General features: G+C 33.9%; 1 protein-coding gene across 5 annotated transcripts in view; it reads left to right on the plus strand.

The window, feature by feature from the left end:
- GRIK2 (glutamate ionotropic receptor kainate type subunit 2) overlaps positions 1–18,031 on the plus strand; it is a 526,713-nt gene that overhangs the window by 197,604 nt on the left and 311,078 nt on the right. For all 5 annotated transcript variants that reach the window (XM_084889359.1, XM_084889360.1, XM_084889362.1 and 2 more), the window contains exons 3-4: positions 5,669–5,836; positions 9,428–9,685. In XM_084889359.1, coding sequence (XP_084745485.1) covers positions 5,669–5,836; positions 9,428–9,685 — 426 coding nt within the window. The remainder of the gene's footprint in view (positions 1–5,668; positions 5,837–9,427; positions 9,686–18,031) is intronic.

Below are 18,031 nucleotides of genomic sequence, written 5' to 3' on the forward strand. Positions count from 1 at the left end.
CTTCCTTTATCCCCTCATTTAAAACAAAATAATAAACATATGTAATAGTTAATAGTCCAATTAATGGCATAGGAAGATTAAAAAAAAACACTGCAAAATAAATATGAAAAGGGGAATGCAATGACTTCCTTGAAGTTCTATTCCATATGAATAATATAAGTTATTTTATATGTAATATCAAATTACATATTTAGGTCACTTTATTGATTGCACAATTACTATGAAATTGATTTCTGATTTTTTTAAATATGAATTTGCTAGGCATCTATCTTATTACTATTTCTGAATTTAAACTCAAGGAGGTTTATTTAATAGCTCTAGTTTAAGCGACCAAAGGACTTGTATGCATACATATTAGCATAACCAATGGACACAGGCACTGGGGCGGTGGGGGCTCGCCCGGGGTAGGAATGGCTGTGTGTGTGTGTGTGTGTGTGTGTGTGTGTGTGTGTGAACAACAGGGGAAAAGAAAACATATGTAAATCTTTAGACAATAAAAATACCTCTAGTTTAGCAACATAACACCTAAATGCTCTTTGGATCTCAATTATTTGCATCTAGTTTTTTTGTTTTTGTTTGTTTTTTATTGGTTGAACTCAGTAATATTTTGATATGTGGCTTTTCAAATCAATATTTTCTTTTTTTTGCAAATGAAAGTTAGAATAGTAAGGAGTATATCATATTTGCAACAAATTGACATTTAATCAGACTTTAGGTTCTGACAGAATCAGTGATACACCCCAATTTACTAAGCAATCTTAGACTCATGAGTTTTCTGAATCTCTGAACTTCAAGGCCATTTCACCCAGCTCATTCCTTTAAGAGAAAACAGAGGTCTGGATAGTGAAGGGGCTTGGTATTTCCATTGCTTTTTGCCTTTTTAAAGTTTAACTGACCTATATTTAAAAAAATCAATATAATTAAAGTGTGTGTTCTTGTCCTTCAAGTAGTTATTGTTATTTATACTATTTATATGGTGGTTATTCATGTGGCTGCCTTCTCTGGTATCTCAGTTTGACCTGTTCTATTTATATCCTTATATTATTCCAACATCTGCCTTCACAGTCAGTATGCATTTCTTCTGGGTCTTAAATTTCTAACATTTAAGTAGCCATTTCTCAATTTTCTTCACAGTATGTAGTGTGTATACTTTATATTTGTATTATTTGAATGTGTAACTCCAAGGTCTTCCCTATAATTTAATCGTCCATTTGTAGGGAAAAAAAACCAACACCTATTTTCTGTTCAGTAGCAAAAAATATGTTGTAAACAGTAGGAGGTTTATAATGTTAAAAGCATATTTATTTTTAAAATAAGGAAGCATATTTACATGCCTGAATACAACCAATTTTTGTGCAATGGGACTAGGACATTATTTCCTGCAACTCGATTTCATTTTATATACTGCCTTCTGTCTCATATTCTTTATTCTGGCCTCCAATCAGCAGCTTTCTTTTTCCAAATGCTTAGTACAAATTTGAACTGAATTACCTATGGTAGATGGAGAAGGAGGTATGCAAGAATAACTTTCATGACTCCTATAGTTGAACGACCATAAACAATGATAAAACTGCAAACAATTTCAGGACATTCCACAGACAAAATTTTTATTTGTCTCATGTTTGTACAGTTTTTTAGTTTACTTGGAATATTGACACAGGTGCTAATGCGCATGCTTGGTTGAATTTGACTTTGTAACAGTATAATGAAGAACATTATTGTTTGTAGAAATATAGCTAAAAATACTGGAAGCAGTGCTTTCATTAAGTTAGAAATAGCTGTTGCTTCCTGCCCCAAGAGAATCAAAAGCAAGCGTGAAGAGTGGTAGGTATCTCTCATGTGCAGTCGAGATGGGTCCTCCTGGGAAAACTTATACCTTATTCTATGTGCTTTCCACACAATTCCCTTTTGGGAAGATGTGACCTGCTTATTTATTTTTCCATGGATCATGTGCAACATTTTTCCACTTGCAACACGCCGGTAACTAGGCTGGCATCCCCCAACCTCAAAAAAAAAAAATCAGTTTTATAATGTTAAAGACATACTTTTATGGACGTAAAACTCTAAAGATCTGTTTTAAGGAATTACAAGTATTTACCATTCAGAGAAAGGAAACCCATGTGAAAACAACCAGAATTTTAGGATAAAGAGAGGCAATGTTACCCAACAAGAAACAGTGCAGCATAGTGGTGAAAAGATGTGGCCTGGATTGAGGTCTCCTGTTTATTTCTTTTTAAAAAATACTTTTTAAATCGATCTCAGAGAGGAATGGAAAGGGGGAGAGAAATGGGGATCAAGTCCACAGCCCAGATATATGACCAGGAATCAAACTGTGACCTCCTGGTTCAATCAAACACTCAACCACTGAGCCACCGGGAGAGAGCTAGATCTTCTAAATCTTAGCTGCTATTTTTGCCTGCTTGATCTAACAGCTACTCAGAGTGGTATATTAATTTCCCATTGTGATCTATTTCTCCTTCTAGTTTTGTCAATGTATTGTCGTTTTCTTTTTTTTTTTTTTACCAGATTATGTAGATTCTAAGTTATATCACCTTGTGTATTGTCCCATATCTCCTTATGAATTGCAGACTTTATCTCTACTTTTTTACTGCTTTCAAGTCTACTTTCTCTAACATTAGAATATCTTCACCAGCTTTTGTTTGGTTAACATGGTTTTAGGACAAACTTTTGCTGCTTGTTCCTACGTTTTTCACTATTTCTCTTGTAAGTGGATTACAGTTTTGTGCCTTTTTAGCCTGTTTAATAATCTTAAACTTTAAAATACAAATGTATTAAGTTTACTTTTGATGTAATTACTAATGTATTGTTTTATATGTACCATTTATAACAACCATATTAATATTTTAATATTAATTATGTTTATGTTGTTTTACTTATGTTTTCTTATCTTTTGAATGAAACATTTTATTATATCAACTTTTTCTCTATTGAATTTTGATCATATGCTATTTCATTATTTGCTAACTATTTATCCTAGATATTAATATGCATTCTTGAGTTATTACAACCCAAAATAATTATCAATTTTACCTTTCTCCCAATACTGCTAAAACATTAACATCCTTTAATTCAATTTATGCATTTCTTAACTAGTGCATTATTGTTACTATACATTTAAATTCAACACACATTATAAACTTAACTAGAGGCATGGTGCATGAAATTCGTGCATAAAGGGTGTGTGTGTGTCCCGCATCTCAGGCTGTAACTTCTCTACTCTGGGACCTCTGGAGGGATGTCCAACTGCCCATTTAGGCCCGGTCCCAGTGGGAGGGGTCAAGCCTGAATGGGAAGTTGGACATCCCTCTCACAATCCAGGACTGCTGGCTCCCAACCATTCGCCTGCCTGCCTGTGTGATTGGCCCTAACCACTTCTTCCTGCTAGCCTGATCACCCCCAACCACTCCCCTGCCCACCTGATTGATGCCTAACTGCTCTCCTGCCAGCCTGATTGCCCCTACCTGCTCTCCCCTGTTGACCTGCTCACCCCTAACTGCCTTCCCCTTTTGGCTTGGTAACCCTTAATTGCCCTCCCTTGCCAACCTGGTCACCCCTAACTGACCTTCCATGCTGGCAGTAATATTACTTGGGATTATTTTGAAGATTAAATGAAATCAAAAAGACCTGTTGAGTGCTTACTCTCTGGCAGCCACAGTTCTAACTTGTTTATTATGAGATAATATTTAATCTTCATAATAATTCTATACATTAATCTCCATCATAATCCCTTTTTTGTTTTTTAGAGAAGAAACTCAGGCTGAGGATTTAAGCAACTACCTAAATGTACTTGATGGCAAGTGGCAGAGCCAGAATGTAAACCCATCTATAATGGCTCAGCAGTTCATGCTCATAGCACTGTCTTCCTCCACATATATAAGAGGTCCAATTTGGTTCTTGACACCCATTAGGCATGTAAATAGTTTTTAACCTTGTACTTAGCATGGGTTACCAAAGATTTTAAATATATTCAGAGTACTATTTCATAATAAGTTGATTATTCTGTAACTACACCATCAATTTAGTTGACTAAATAAGAGAATTACTGAAAACAAATATGGTGTGAAATAATTTTTCTACTTCCCAAATATAAATTTGATCACTCTGGTATCTTTTTGAGTCCCAATTCCTCATATTTAGAGGAATTCTTATTATACATAATTTCATACTAATTTATCAGATGTAATCTTCATGGTATCATCATATGCCTTTCATATATCAAAGACTTTTGAAGATATATAAATTACAAGCTGTGGAAATAGCTTATTCAGGGAGTTTAATTTATGAATGATCATGCTGAGAGTACATGGTGTGAAATTTGAAAGAGAGAAAGATAAATGCTCTCTTTTCATTAAGTACTAGTTTCCCAAATACAGAGGTTAGAGGGTATGAGGTATCAGGTGCTCCTCTTTTATTCCATTCATCAAAGTAACAATAAGGAAGAGATTCTGTTGGAGGTAGCAGTCTCAGTTAAGTCACCCATAACTGAAGAGAGAGAGTTGATGTCAAGAGGAAAAAAGGCCGGGTCAAGAATGAGACATAGCTGATAGAAGTTGACAAACAGAAGGGTCGTGTTTTTAAATTCTACTCCACACTTTTGGTGAAAATGATAAGCTACAAAGCTATTCACCTATTAAAAGACTTCACTTTTTGTGAGAGTTATCTTTCACAAATGTCATGTACCTTCTGAAGAAAAAACACAGAGTAACACAAATAGAGAGATGCTACTTTATTCTCATTCTCTTTTTTTGCAAGATGCTTGCAAAAATACTTTTAAGCCAAAACCGGTTTGGCTCAGTGGATAGAGTGTCGGCCTGTGGACTGAAAGGTCCCAGGTTCGATTCCGGTCAAGGGCACATACCTTGGTTGTGGGCACATCCCCAGTGGGAGGTGTGCAAGAGGCAGCTGGTCGATGTTTCTCTCTCATCGATGTTTCTAACTCTCTATCCCTCTCAATTCCTCTCTGTGTGAAATCAATAAAATATATTTAAAAAATACTTTTAATACAAATAATTTTGTATTAAATTTGCATTAATAAGTATTTGGGGCTTCTAATACAATAAGTGGCATAAACTTGTTTCAAAGAATTCTGATTTCTGAATTAATGTAGACAAATTAATATAATTTTACCCAATGCTTAACTTTATGGTTATATGTCAATACTAGAGGCCCGATGCATGAAATTCGTGCAAGAGTAGGCCTTCTTTCCTTCTGGCCACCAGCAGGCACCTGACACCCGGGCTTCCCTCCAGAAGGTTGTCCAGAAGTCTGTCCAGTCTAATTAGCACATTATGCTTTCATTATTATAGGTAGAAGATTGTTCTGGAACTGTGTAAAATGTTGAAGGATAATATTCAGTTCTTAAATCAAGATCTATATATACATAGGCACTAAAAGAACAGTCACTAAAGATGAAATTATGTTAAATTTAGTTAGTAATACCAATATAATTTTGCCAGTATGGATTTCTCTGAAAGAGCATCTCCCAAATATTCAGTTCACAGAAAAAAGTAAGCACAAACTCCATGTACTTAAACAAATCACATGTGCACACATGTAAAGACATATATACACACTTAGAGATGTAGAAAAGTTTTGACATTTTCTCTATTTTGTAAGAATTGTGTGATTATTCTTCCTATTTTACCAGGTGGTATTTTTGAATATGTGGAATCCGGCCCTATGGGAGCTGAGGAACTTGCATTCAGATTTGCCGTGAACACCATCAACAGAAACAGAACCTTGTTGCCCAATACCACCTTGACCTATGACACCCAGAAGATAAACCTCTATGACAGTTTTGAAGCATCCAAGAAAGGTAATTGATAGATATTTAACATTATGTGTCCTGGATTTCAAATTTCCAGGTATTCTAAAGAGATTTCTTAATTTCAAATATAATTAAACTAGAGGCCCTGAGCACGAATTCTTGCATGGGACATGGGGCCGGGTGTGGGGGGTCTGGCTTGCCCACTCTAATGGGGGGAACGATTGGGGTTAGTGCCAGCCAGGGGAGGTGCCTCGGGCAGTTGGATGGCTGGCCCTTTCCCTGGTCAAACTCCCAGTCCAACTCTCTGTAGAGGGGGCAATTTGCATATTAGCCTTTTATTATATAGGATTGTTAGGAACATTTTCACAAAAGATTTCTTTTCAAAATGCACCAAAAGTTATCAAGGAAATTAAAGTGATGTGACTACCGTTGGCAAACAACTGTGCTTATAACAAGAAATGCAATCAAATCTGTAAGAGTAAAATTGCTTTTTCAATCAATTGATTGATTGATTATCAGTCAATTCCATTATATTATTACTGTGGTCCTAATTTACTACATACCTTGAAAATCCTATAGTTCCACATGATCTCTAAGCTTTATTAGAAAATTTTGCAAACAATCTTTAATTTATATGTAATCAGTGCCCATTTTTTAGCCACTGATGTTCTTTCTTGTAACTGAAAATAAATGACCAGTGATAAAAATCGGATTTTTTGAAGAGACAATTAGAATGCTTTATTAATTTTATTTTATCATTAATGTTGTAACACTGTGCTTTAAATGATCAGTTAATTTAACATTTATATATGAAGAAAACTAATAGAGAAACTATTACCAAGGCATTATTTTAGCCAAAGGATAGTAAATGTGTTTGGAGAGATGGCTCAATATCCATACTCTGTTTAAGTAGGGTGGCTTTTATTGTTGTTGTTGTTGTTTTTTGGGAAGGATCATAGATAGCATTCATGTAACAAGAATTAAATTTCATAATATACATTTTCTTCAAAATAATGGACTTACAAGCATTTGTTCTAAATCTCTATTTTTTAATAGTTTGCTTTTCTGTCATGCTAATATAGTTTTATTAGCTACCTTACACTGAGGGAGTGTACATAATTATTTATAATTCTACCTTCCTGAAAATTTCTTCCTAAGCTCATTAATATTAATGAAAGCTGATAAGATACAATATTTCTTGAGATCAAAGAATCCTTTTCCCCCAGCTATGTAGTGTTTATAAAATTCTATATTCTGTCTGCCCTTTGAATTCATATCTTTATGAATACAAATAAGTTTCCATATTTCAGAACCTTTTTAGAGAAAAAAAAAGGGTAAAGTTTATTGAGAAATACTACAATTATGATGATATTTGCAAAATAAGTCATTAACTGGAAGACAGTGCATTTTATTTGTAACATATTAAGAAGAAGAAGCTCTGTATCCTCTGAAATCATTTAGACCAAATAATATGAAATATGAGTGCAGTATAAATAAAATATTAATATGTTTCTTAATGGATTTCAAAGGTGCAACATAAAAAGGAAAGACTAGAATGTTCTAACAACAAACAGGTTACTGTCCTGGGAATACACTAGCAAAATTATGAGATGTTAAATGTGTTTTGTTTCTAAATATTAAAAGGAATTTATAAATTTTGTCATCCATTGGAAATCAAATTCATTAATTGACTTTGAGAAGAAGGAAAAACTCAAATAAGTGTATGAGTAACTTCATTTGTGTGATGTTGAAAGTCTGAATGTCATGGTTTGGATCTTACCTTGTGAAGCTCTCGTATGGCAAATATGTAAAAGGATACAGTAAGCGTTATCTAATCCAGTTTTTTAACTTCATAGGGTAGTCAATAAATAAATATGTGTTGTTAAGGATATTAATAGTTAATTATAAAATAACTTAATTATTTTGGACATTCCTAAAATGTTTTAAAATTTGTTTTCATATGCAAAAAATAAAAACTTAACATTTTAAATTTGTACATATTTTTTGATATATGTATGGTCTTACACTTTTAATAGGTAATATGGTTTTGTTCAATAAGTGGATATTTTGTAGCATTAATCCTTGAATTATTATTTGAATAATACAGATTTTACATAACTCCTCTGATAACTGAACACTCTAATTCTTATTTGAAATACACTTAGTAACGTTCTAAATAACCTAATGTAATGTTTTTCATTTTCTTGATGTGTGACTTGTCAAAAACTTAGTGAAAGAAGATCTTTTATTCTCAATGTATGTGAAATAAGATCCAAGTGAGTGAAAAATTTTAGACTCTAGCCTTTCTGTTGTTCCAGAATTTCAATCATGATTTTAAACAAGTGGGGTTTTTTCAACTAAAATTTACTCATTTATTAAATATCTCTATTAAATATCTGTCCAGTACATTGCATTTTATTCAGCACAATTTCTGAAAGAAAATACAAGAATATTTTATGCACCAGACTCATAAACTATTTTGGAAAGATTGAGTCTGAACACCTAAATCCAAATAACAATTCTTCGTAGTTCAGTTCAAATATTTGTAGAGATGGGCACCTTAGAGCAGAAGACTCCAAATATTTGTTTTAGACATTTCTTATTTTCTTTTAAATTTAATTTAAATTGCATCAAAATTTGTGAGAAGCTTCTAAACTATTTGTTCTTTTCCAGCCAAAGGAAGCAAACTTAAACATTTTCCACAGGCCAGGTATTCACATATTTAAAGATGATTTTATGTTTCCAATAACTACTCATTTTCTAGGCCCAAACTCACTTCACTGTATCTTAAAGAATTGCAAGTCCTGTCACAATACATCTTTTCTCATCTGAAACCATAATGATTATTTATGACTCTCTTGATTATCCTGCATATCATTGATAAGAATACATTTTTCCTGGAAGGAATATAAACTTTAAAAAATAAATGAGATCAGTATAAAATACTTATAGTAATCCAAAAGTCAAATAAAGATGATAAAGATGATTAAACAGTTATCTAAATGACTGTGATGTTCTTTCTACCCAATGAAATTAACCCATATGAAATCGGCCTTTTTTTTTTTTTTTTTTTTTTTTTTTTTTTTTTTTTTTAGCTATATCAGGTTATGTGTAGATGGTTACATGCATAAGCTTGACTCTATTATAAGCAAAATCTTAGTTGTATGTGGCCATTGGTTTTTTTGTTTTGTTTTGTTTTGTTTTTTAATGGAAAGGGGGACCAAGTGGGTTCTGATAAAAATAATTGAAATTGTAGGGAATGGCCAGTGGATTTAGGAAGGAACACTCTTCTCCCAACTCCCTTTTAAGAAATATTCTTCAAAAATGAATAATTCCCTCTTGAATTCTAGAGTAGTCCTCCTCTGTCTCCTGATCTCTCTCCTTCCCTTGACATTGTCTGCAAAATTATTTGAGCCCTGAGCTGCAGGTCCCTGGGTGAATTAATTTCCTTCTAAGAAACTGAAAATATGTAAAGTTAGGAAAAAATGTAAAATTTGCTAAATATGGTTGTTATATTAAAAATAAACCCACACATTTTTCTTCACAACAGTTCCTTATGGCTTCCATAAATAATGTGGGAGTGTTGGCACACTGGCATCTCTCCTCATTATTGACAGACTTCTATCTCCTCCTCCTCAGCCTGTGACCAGCTGTCCCTCGGGGTGGCTGCCATCTTCGGGCCTTCGCACAGTTCCTCAGCAAACGCTGTGCAGTCCATCTGCAATGCGCTGGGGGTTCCCCACATACAGACCCGCTGGAAGCACCAGGTGTCAGACAACAAAGATTCCTTCTACGTCAGTCTCTACCCGGACTTCTCTTCGCTCAGCCGTGCCATTTTGGACTTGGTGCAGTTCTTCAAGTGGAAAACTGTCACCGTCGTATATGATGACAGCACTGGTAAGAAAGATCAGTAGCCTTTGGAGCCCAGTTTTAAATGTCAATACTTTTGTTCTGAAACTTGCTCAAGATGCTTACTGTAGTCTTGTTAAACGGAGGAATGGAAAGATATTTGGCTTTAAACATCAATACTAATTTCACATTCAAACAAAACTATCCCAGTTAAAATCATATGCATTTTCATATTTATTGAAGAAGCACTTTTTTATGTGAAGGATCAGTTAGTATCAACTGTAATTTTGGATGAAAGAGGCAAATAGTATGAAATAAGATGTTGAAATCTTTATCCCAAAAACATCTCTGCTGGGTTCAATAAAATTATTCAACTTAAAACTTCATAATTGGCTTTCAGTGAAACTTGTCAAGAAATTCAAGATTTTGTCCTTACTTTTTTTTCTAGCACTTTAGGTGCAAAGAATGTTTATGAAGAGTCATAACCTTTAACTATATTACAAATTAAAGTTTGAAAACATTTTTATCTTAGATTTCAAACAATGTAATATCTATTGAAATACTCATAATTTTGGAAATGTTTATATGTAGACATATTTTAGGGACATGAAAAGTAAAATTTAGTAAGTGATATTGATTGGGATCTTTAGTAAATACTTGCTATGCTTTCTTGTTTTAATGTACATGATTTTATATATGAATGGTTATCTTTAATTATTAATTAAAATAAGTCCAAACTATAAATATAAAAAAATAAACAGTCAAAGTAAAGTATTAATTTTTCTTGCAGTTACATTGTTGAAGGATGTACATACTGTTCTAGATATTATATACTGATAAAGAATTTCATGCTTAGATACTTATCAGTGATCTAAATAGTGCTCTTTAAATTCAAATTTTACAATATATTTTTAAGTTAATATTTAATTTAAAAGTAAAATATTTATAAATAATAACTTTCTATGTGCATGGTTTATCTGGATTGTATAATGTGGTCATCCAGGGCATCCTCAGTTACAAACCAGTCCACATATGTTTAAGGATAGTCACATATAAATATGAATACATATGTATTATGAATCCCTGGGTTATTTACTTCTCTATTTCCTCTGATATACTTCAGGTGAATGATGCCCAAATATTACATACCCTCACATATACATACATACACACACACACACACACATTTATATATGGATGTTGTACATGTGATATTTTGTATTTATTTATTAATATCTTAAAACTCCTCAGAGAAGAAAAAAATTAGTAAGTGTTCATAATTTTTATGGATATGCAGTTATCTCTCAACATCCCTAGGGGAGTGGTTTCCAGGACCCCCCGCCCCCAGGACTCCAAAATCTGCAGATGTGCATGTCCCTTCTATAAAATGGTGCAATATTTGCAAATAAGCTAGGCATATCTTCCTGTGTATATTAAACCATCTTTAGATTACTTATAATATCTAATACAATGTGAACACTATGTCAATAGTTATTTATACTGTATGGTTTAGGGAATTATGACAAGTGAAAAAACGGAACAGACACAACCATCATAGGCCTAACTACATAGTACACAATGGTAACAACATTTTCTTTGGATCCACAGTTGGTTTATTCAGGGATGTGGGATATGTGGGTACAGAGGACTGATGATACCACCTTACTTCACTATTTGTGTGTGAGTGTGTGTGGCATTTTTATTTCATACATGTGGTTCTTAAGTGATTGAATTGACTCTAAGATAAACCCGTGGTTGGCAAACTGCAGCTCAGAAGCCACGTGCGGCTCTTTGGCCCCTTGACTGTGGCTCTTCCACAAAATATCACGGCCTGGGCGAGTCTATTTTGAAGAAGTAGTGTTAGAAGAAGTTTAAGCTTAAAAAATGTGGCTCTCAAAAGAAATTTCAATCGTTGTACTGTTGATACTTGGCTCTATTGACTAACGAGTTTGCTGACCACTGAGATACACGAAAGATCCCCTTCTAAATGGATTAATAAGCTTAGAGAAGTAGATTTATTTTGTATTTTTGAATATATTTAAAAGTCTCAAAGTATACTTTTAAGGGTCTAATTTAACAGAGAATTTTTAAACTTCCAGTGGAAAAATGTGAGTATTTGATCATGTGGGAGGGACTCCGATTGTAACCAGCACTGTGAACTGAAATGGGGGGGGGGGGGGGAAGGGGCGGGCGCAGAATTCACCACATACCCAATAAGATGGACGTTATTAATTCCATTATGGACTGAATGTATCTGCTGTTTACCGCAGGACACACTGTGCCATTTTATTTATGTTCCCTTCTTCCCTGTCCAGATTCACTTATTATGTATGCCTTTCCTCCCATTTATATTCATTTCTATTTTGTTGTGTTGTCCAGTTTGATACATGGTAATTATACTTCCATCCAGTCTTTGTTTCCGCCCCTAAAACAGATGGGAGGATAGATGAAATATAGTGCTGGAGTAGGGGAAATTCTTAGAATGATGTTAACAGGAGCTGTTTATTTTTTATGATAATTAGCATTTGTTGTTGTCATGGATGAATGCTTTTAAACACCCTGAAAGTCTGTTACAGCTCTGAATGATGTCCAGAAATGATAGAAAAGAATTGGCTTCAGAAACAAAGCTGTGTTTCTGTCAGTCACTTTGGAACATATGATTCATTTTAAATAAAAACTAAAAATAAGTTGGGTAGCTGTCAGCTCATAAGCAATTCCAGGATAAGTTGTGAATATCTGCTTTAAATTCCTGTACTTCATCTTTGTTTACAGATCAGCAATGCATTAACGAAGATCTCTGGACTAGTAAATAAGTCTGGGATTCTATTTCTAGGTTGCTACTAAGTTACTGGTATACCTTTGGAAAAAAGAAGAAGGGAATGAAGGCCTGGGAAGGAGGCTGGAGTGGGTAGATAGAGAAGGTGGATAGAGTAGAGTGAGGGGTTGGAGAGTGAGATGATGTGGGAGAACATAATTATAGTGTGGCTAGTACAGATAGAGAAGAGAAACAATATATATATTTAGTCCACAGCTTAGAAGAGGAGCTTTTATTTATTTTATTCTTATTTTATTTTATTGTTTAAAGTATTACAAATATTTTATTTTATTGTTTAAAGTAGTATGTATGTCTCCTTTTCCCCCCCATTGACCTTCCCTTGGCCTCCCCTCCCCACTCACCCTACACACACATGCCCTCACACCCCCCCTACCAGTATCTTGTGTCCATTGGTTATGCTTATATGTATAGGAATCTCTTTCACTGCCCGTGTAGAAAGAGTTCCAATTCAAGGTTCAGGTTCTGGAGAAGGGCCACACACAAATGAAGAGACTTGAGACTTAAAGAAATTCAACTGGGCGATATGGGGGGCCAGGCGGTAGTCCTACTCTAGTGGGAGAACTACTCCTGCTCTGGCCCTGCCATCCCTTTTATTGAGGGTTTGGGGAAAACATCTTAGGCAACATAAACAGAAATTTACATGTAGCCCTTAGGCAGGAAAAAACAGAAACTTACATGGGACAAACAAGGTGGAGGCTGCTTCAGCTAATAATATCTCATCTAAAGGGTTAGAGCAATTAAGGTTGTTGACCAGCCTTCCTGGCTTACTGTCAACATCTCTTTTTTTAGTGAAACTGATTTGTTTTCCAGCATATATGCATACAAGTCCTTCTGTTGAAGGAGGGGATGTTTTAAAGCTGCTTAAGAGAAATCAGAGGAAGTGTTTTGGTGAAGTTGGTATCAGGAAGTTATCATGATGTTACAATAGGAATGCTTCAACTAGAGGAGGGGACTGAAAGGTGCAACATGGAAAGATGTGAGGATGCCTGAGGGAACCAGTTAATCAGGGAACTGCACGTGTTTCATTACTGAGCACCAGAAACAGTAAAGATGAGGAATGATGAGGAAGAGTTTGTAAAAATCCAGGATAGAAACAATCACAAAAATTCTCTACTAGCTACTCTACCTCTTCTCCTTCCTCAAAATCCCCCTCCTGATTTCTGCATGTTTATAGTAGTATCAGTTATGTCTGTGTAACATGACCCTACTTCCTAAGCCACCATTGAGTGTCTCAAGGATGGGCGTGCACCCATTCAGTTCCTTTCTTAAGAAGTCAGAAAAGGACACAGAAAGAGCAGGACCCTGGGTAACCTGGACTGTCAAGGTAACTGTGGCCTTTGGTGTCAAAATAATCAGTCAGGATTGAAATCCTGGCTCTGTTGTGTAATTTACAGCAAGTTACTTGACTTTAAAAGCCTGTGTGGACACATTTGTAAATTGAAGATAATAGATACTTAAGTGAATTGTAGTCATGACTAATGAAATATGTAAAGTGCCTTATAAACCCCACATAGTAGGAGCTTAAAACTGACAATACAAATGTCATAGGCTATGCAATATCTATTTCTTATTTTCTAGAAAAAGGAATTTTTATTAACTCCACCTTTTTTTTTTTTTTTAATATGGGAAAATATATATGGAAAGATTTGAGATTATTTGCCCAAGGTTCCATAGCCAATAAATGGTAGAGCTGGGCTTTGATCCTCCGCAGTCGACTCCAGAACTCACTCTGTTAAATATTATGATACATTGTTAGTTTTTTATTTTATTTTTATTTGATTCATTTTGCTGTCATTGGTTAAAAAAGAGAGACACAATCAGAATTACTTTTGGTAAAGGCTCTTTGACTATAGTGTGACGAATATGTTGGAGCTACCATGATAAGGGGGACATAGGACAAGACCAAAATAAGAGAATTTCTGAATTACTCAAGTTGAAGAAAAGAGTACCAGTCACACTTAGGGAGATTTTGATGAAGTGATGTTGAGGTAGAGAATTCTCCGAAGATTTGCCAGTTATAGGTTGTAGGGATTTAATAAGTAAACAAGGGGAAGGAATGATGCAGACAGAGAAAAAAAGAATGAACTCTATGTTTCTATACTGGGCTACTAATCAATGGCACATTTACCTAAGTGGGGAAGCAATAAAATGATATTTGGGAGATGGTATAGTAAATCTGGTTCTTAACACATTCATTTTGAAACAGCTATGAAATATTCCCTTGGAATCATTCAGAGCTGTTGGATGTATTAGTACATCTTGAAAAATATCAATCTAATATGGGTATATTATGCTTTCATTTGCATTTTTCTCTGACCTCCATTTGGACTTTTTTGTCATATGAGGAAATGAAGAAAATTGACCAAGAAAAAAAGGAAAACAACACACAGGATTATGGTACAAGGAAGTTCAGAGTTATGTTAGTGAGTAAGCAGTAATGATGATAAATAAAGACGTAAAGATAAGAGAGAATGCAAGTTTTTAAAATTAATGATGAAAAATCAGTCAATTCTTTACATATATAATATTTATCAAATAAATCTTTGATTAACTTCTATTACATAATAGACAAAAAAGTCCAGGCCCTTTATCCTAAGCAAAGGCAGAAATGATTTGTTTACTACCTTCTATAACTTGGATGAAGTATATTTATACACCATGTTCTAGATATATCTGTGTGTGCCTTTGGAGTTGGTATAATAAAGTATAAAGTTAACTAATAGAAAATTTTTATTTTATTATATCTTGGGCCTATATTTAAACAGGAAAAATAAAAATTCAATAGAGTAAGTTAATATGAAAAAATATATTCTGGTAAGACACTATTTTTTTTAATAATATAACAATTTTTGTATTGGAAAACAGATAACTAAATAATTTTATTTTTTCCAGTGAATAGCATATTTGCATCTAAGGTGATTATATTTTTTATGTTCTAAGTACAAAGCTCCAAGTTCTCTAATTCCAAGTGCAATTATGAATTAAACCTAATTATCTGAATTTAGTTGATTATATAACTTGGTGTACTAGTGTTCCACAAAGTAGATTTTGCTTGAACTTAGTTTATTTCTATTTAAGCAAGCATAAAAATTATATGAAATACTATGACTTGAATTCTGAGTATATATTCTGAGTATATGAGAGTGAATATTTTTGAACATTCATAGAACTTCTTTCTCTATGTTTTAAAGTCTTTAAGTATATGAAAATCTTAAAAAAATTTTTTTCTAAATGACAATCATACAATTCATATAACTCCAGTGAAATAAATATGTATGTAGGTCTAAACAAAAAGCTAGGAATATATCTGGTACCAGATTTTAATGATTAGTAATATTGTTTTTCTTGGAAAAGAAAAAAAAATCATAAAGTGAGAAAATTCCCTGGTGATGGTCAGACACAGACAGTTTCCCTAAATTTAAATCTGGGACATATTGGCATGAGCCTCCAGGTGGCTACTTTCCCCTTCGTCGTTTCCTGTTCTTGTCTGTCACCCTCTCTGTGTAGCATAAGGGGAAACATAACACTTATATACTCTCTCTCTGATCCAATTTTGATTATTCCCTATCACAGGGAAAGAAAAAAATTTGGCATCTGTGCCATCATCCTCTCTGTATTACCTAATTCTTTTTAGCCATTAATTCCCATTCTTATACTCCTGAAGTCTTTATTTGTCATTGACCAAAACGTTGTTGCACAGTGCATGACTACTTCAGTATCTTCTACCAACTCCTTATTCACAGTTCGAGCCCACCCACTGATTATCTTTATATGGATGTCTCACAGGCACATCTAACCTAACATGGTACAAAACAAACATATTATCTGTATCTCAAAACTTGTTTTTTCTCCTGGATTTCCCTCTTTACCGGGTTGTCCAGCCAGATCCCTACTGAGAATTCTAGACTCTTATCTTTCTTTCACCCTTATGTCTAATTGATCACTTAATGCTTCTTATTTCCATTAGCATCTTTCAAAATTAGCTCTATCCTCTATTTCCACTACATTAGTTAATGTCTGTATAATTTACTGTTTGACCATGTTCTGTCCACTGTCCTATTTAAGCTCATCTATCTGATGCAGAGGAAATAGTATTTTTTTAAAAATGATAGTCTGGTCCTAACTAGTTTGGCTCAGTGGATGGAGCTTTGGCCTGCAGACTAAAGAGTCCCAGGTTCGATTCCTATCAAGGGCATGTACCTTGGTTGTGGGCATATCCCCAGTAGGGAGTGTAGTGTGCAGGAGGCAGCTGATTGATGTTCATCAATGTTTCTAGCTCCCTATCCCTCTTCCTTCCTCTCTGTAAAAAATCAATAAAATATATTTTAAAAAAGGAAAGATAAAATTAAAATTAGTTGTTTTTTTTTTTTTTTTTTAAATGATAGTCTGTCCACTTTGATTTCAGGCTTAAAGCCATTTGGTGGCTCCTCAATTTGTAGAAGAATGAGTTCTAATTTCTCAAACATGCCACATGCAACATCCACATTGGTACTCTCATGCCTCTCTGATTTTACTTCCCTGGTATGTCTCCTATAAATACTTATGCTACAACTTGTCTTATATAATTATATTCCTCTCTTTCCAATCTTGCTCTGATATTGCACAGTTTTGCTGTGTAGAAGCTGTTCTCTATGCCTGGTATATCTTTTCCCTTTGGTGATCCACCACCTTCAGGTGCACCCCAAACAGTTTTAGAAAGTATAAATGTGAACTGACATTCTCTGACTTACTCCTGTTATTTGATAATTCTATTCTTTGTGTGTATGATACAGGCGTTAATTTAGTTGGTAAAATAATTCATCATGAGTTCTGTACTCAAGGTTATTTTCATTGTACTCACCTCACCCATTTAGCTAGGGTGATTCTTTCCTGGACATGAAAGGCCTAATTGTTTTATAATTAATTCATCTGTTTATTTAAAACTTCATTTTTTTTAAATTATTTTCTTTAGTCCACAAACAATTACCAAACATTTGCTATCTGTCAGCACTGTTCTAGACACTGGAAATTCAAGAGTGAACAAAACAGACAGAAATTCTTTGTCAGGTGGAGTTTGCATTTTAGTATAGGTGATATAAAATAATAATAATATCTACATTACATATTATCCAATGTAGTAAGTATTATGAAGAGATAAAGCAAGATGGCCATATAGGGAGTACAGGGGAGTACAACTTAATAGTGCAATATTATAGTTGAGTTGTCAGAAGTGACTTTATTTACAAGGTAACATTTGAATCAAGATTTGCATGAGCTGAGGAAATATACCATGGAAATATCTGAAGAAAAGTGTTTCAGAGAAAAAACAAGAAGAAAAAAAGTAACTAGGGGAGAAAGAGATAGAATTTCAAAGAAGGGACTTTATTTCTTTTTTTTTATTTCAGATTGGAGGAGTTTGGGAAAACTGAAAGCTAAAGATGTTTTTGACATTGTGTTATATAAGTGTACGTGTTTATATGTGTACATATATGAATACATACATATGTGTTCCCTTATTGTCTTGGCAACAGTAATGTCATTTGTTTAAAAATAATTAAGTGTAGAACATTTCAGTATAA

Source organism: Pipistrellus hanaki, assembly GCF_964339955.1.
Source record: "Pipistrellus hanaki genome assembly, chromosome: 7".
Classification (NCBI taxonomy): domain Eukaryota; kingdom Metazoa; phylum Chordata; class Mammalia; order Chiroptera; family Vespertilionidae; genus Pipistrellus; species Pipistrellus hanaki.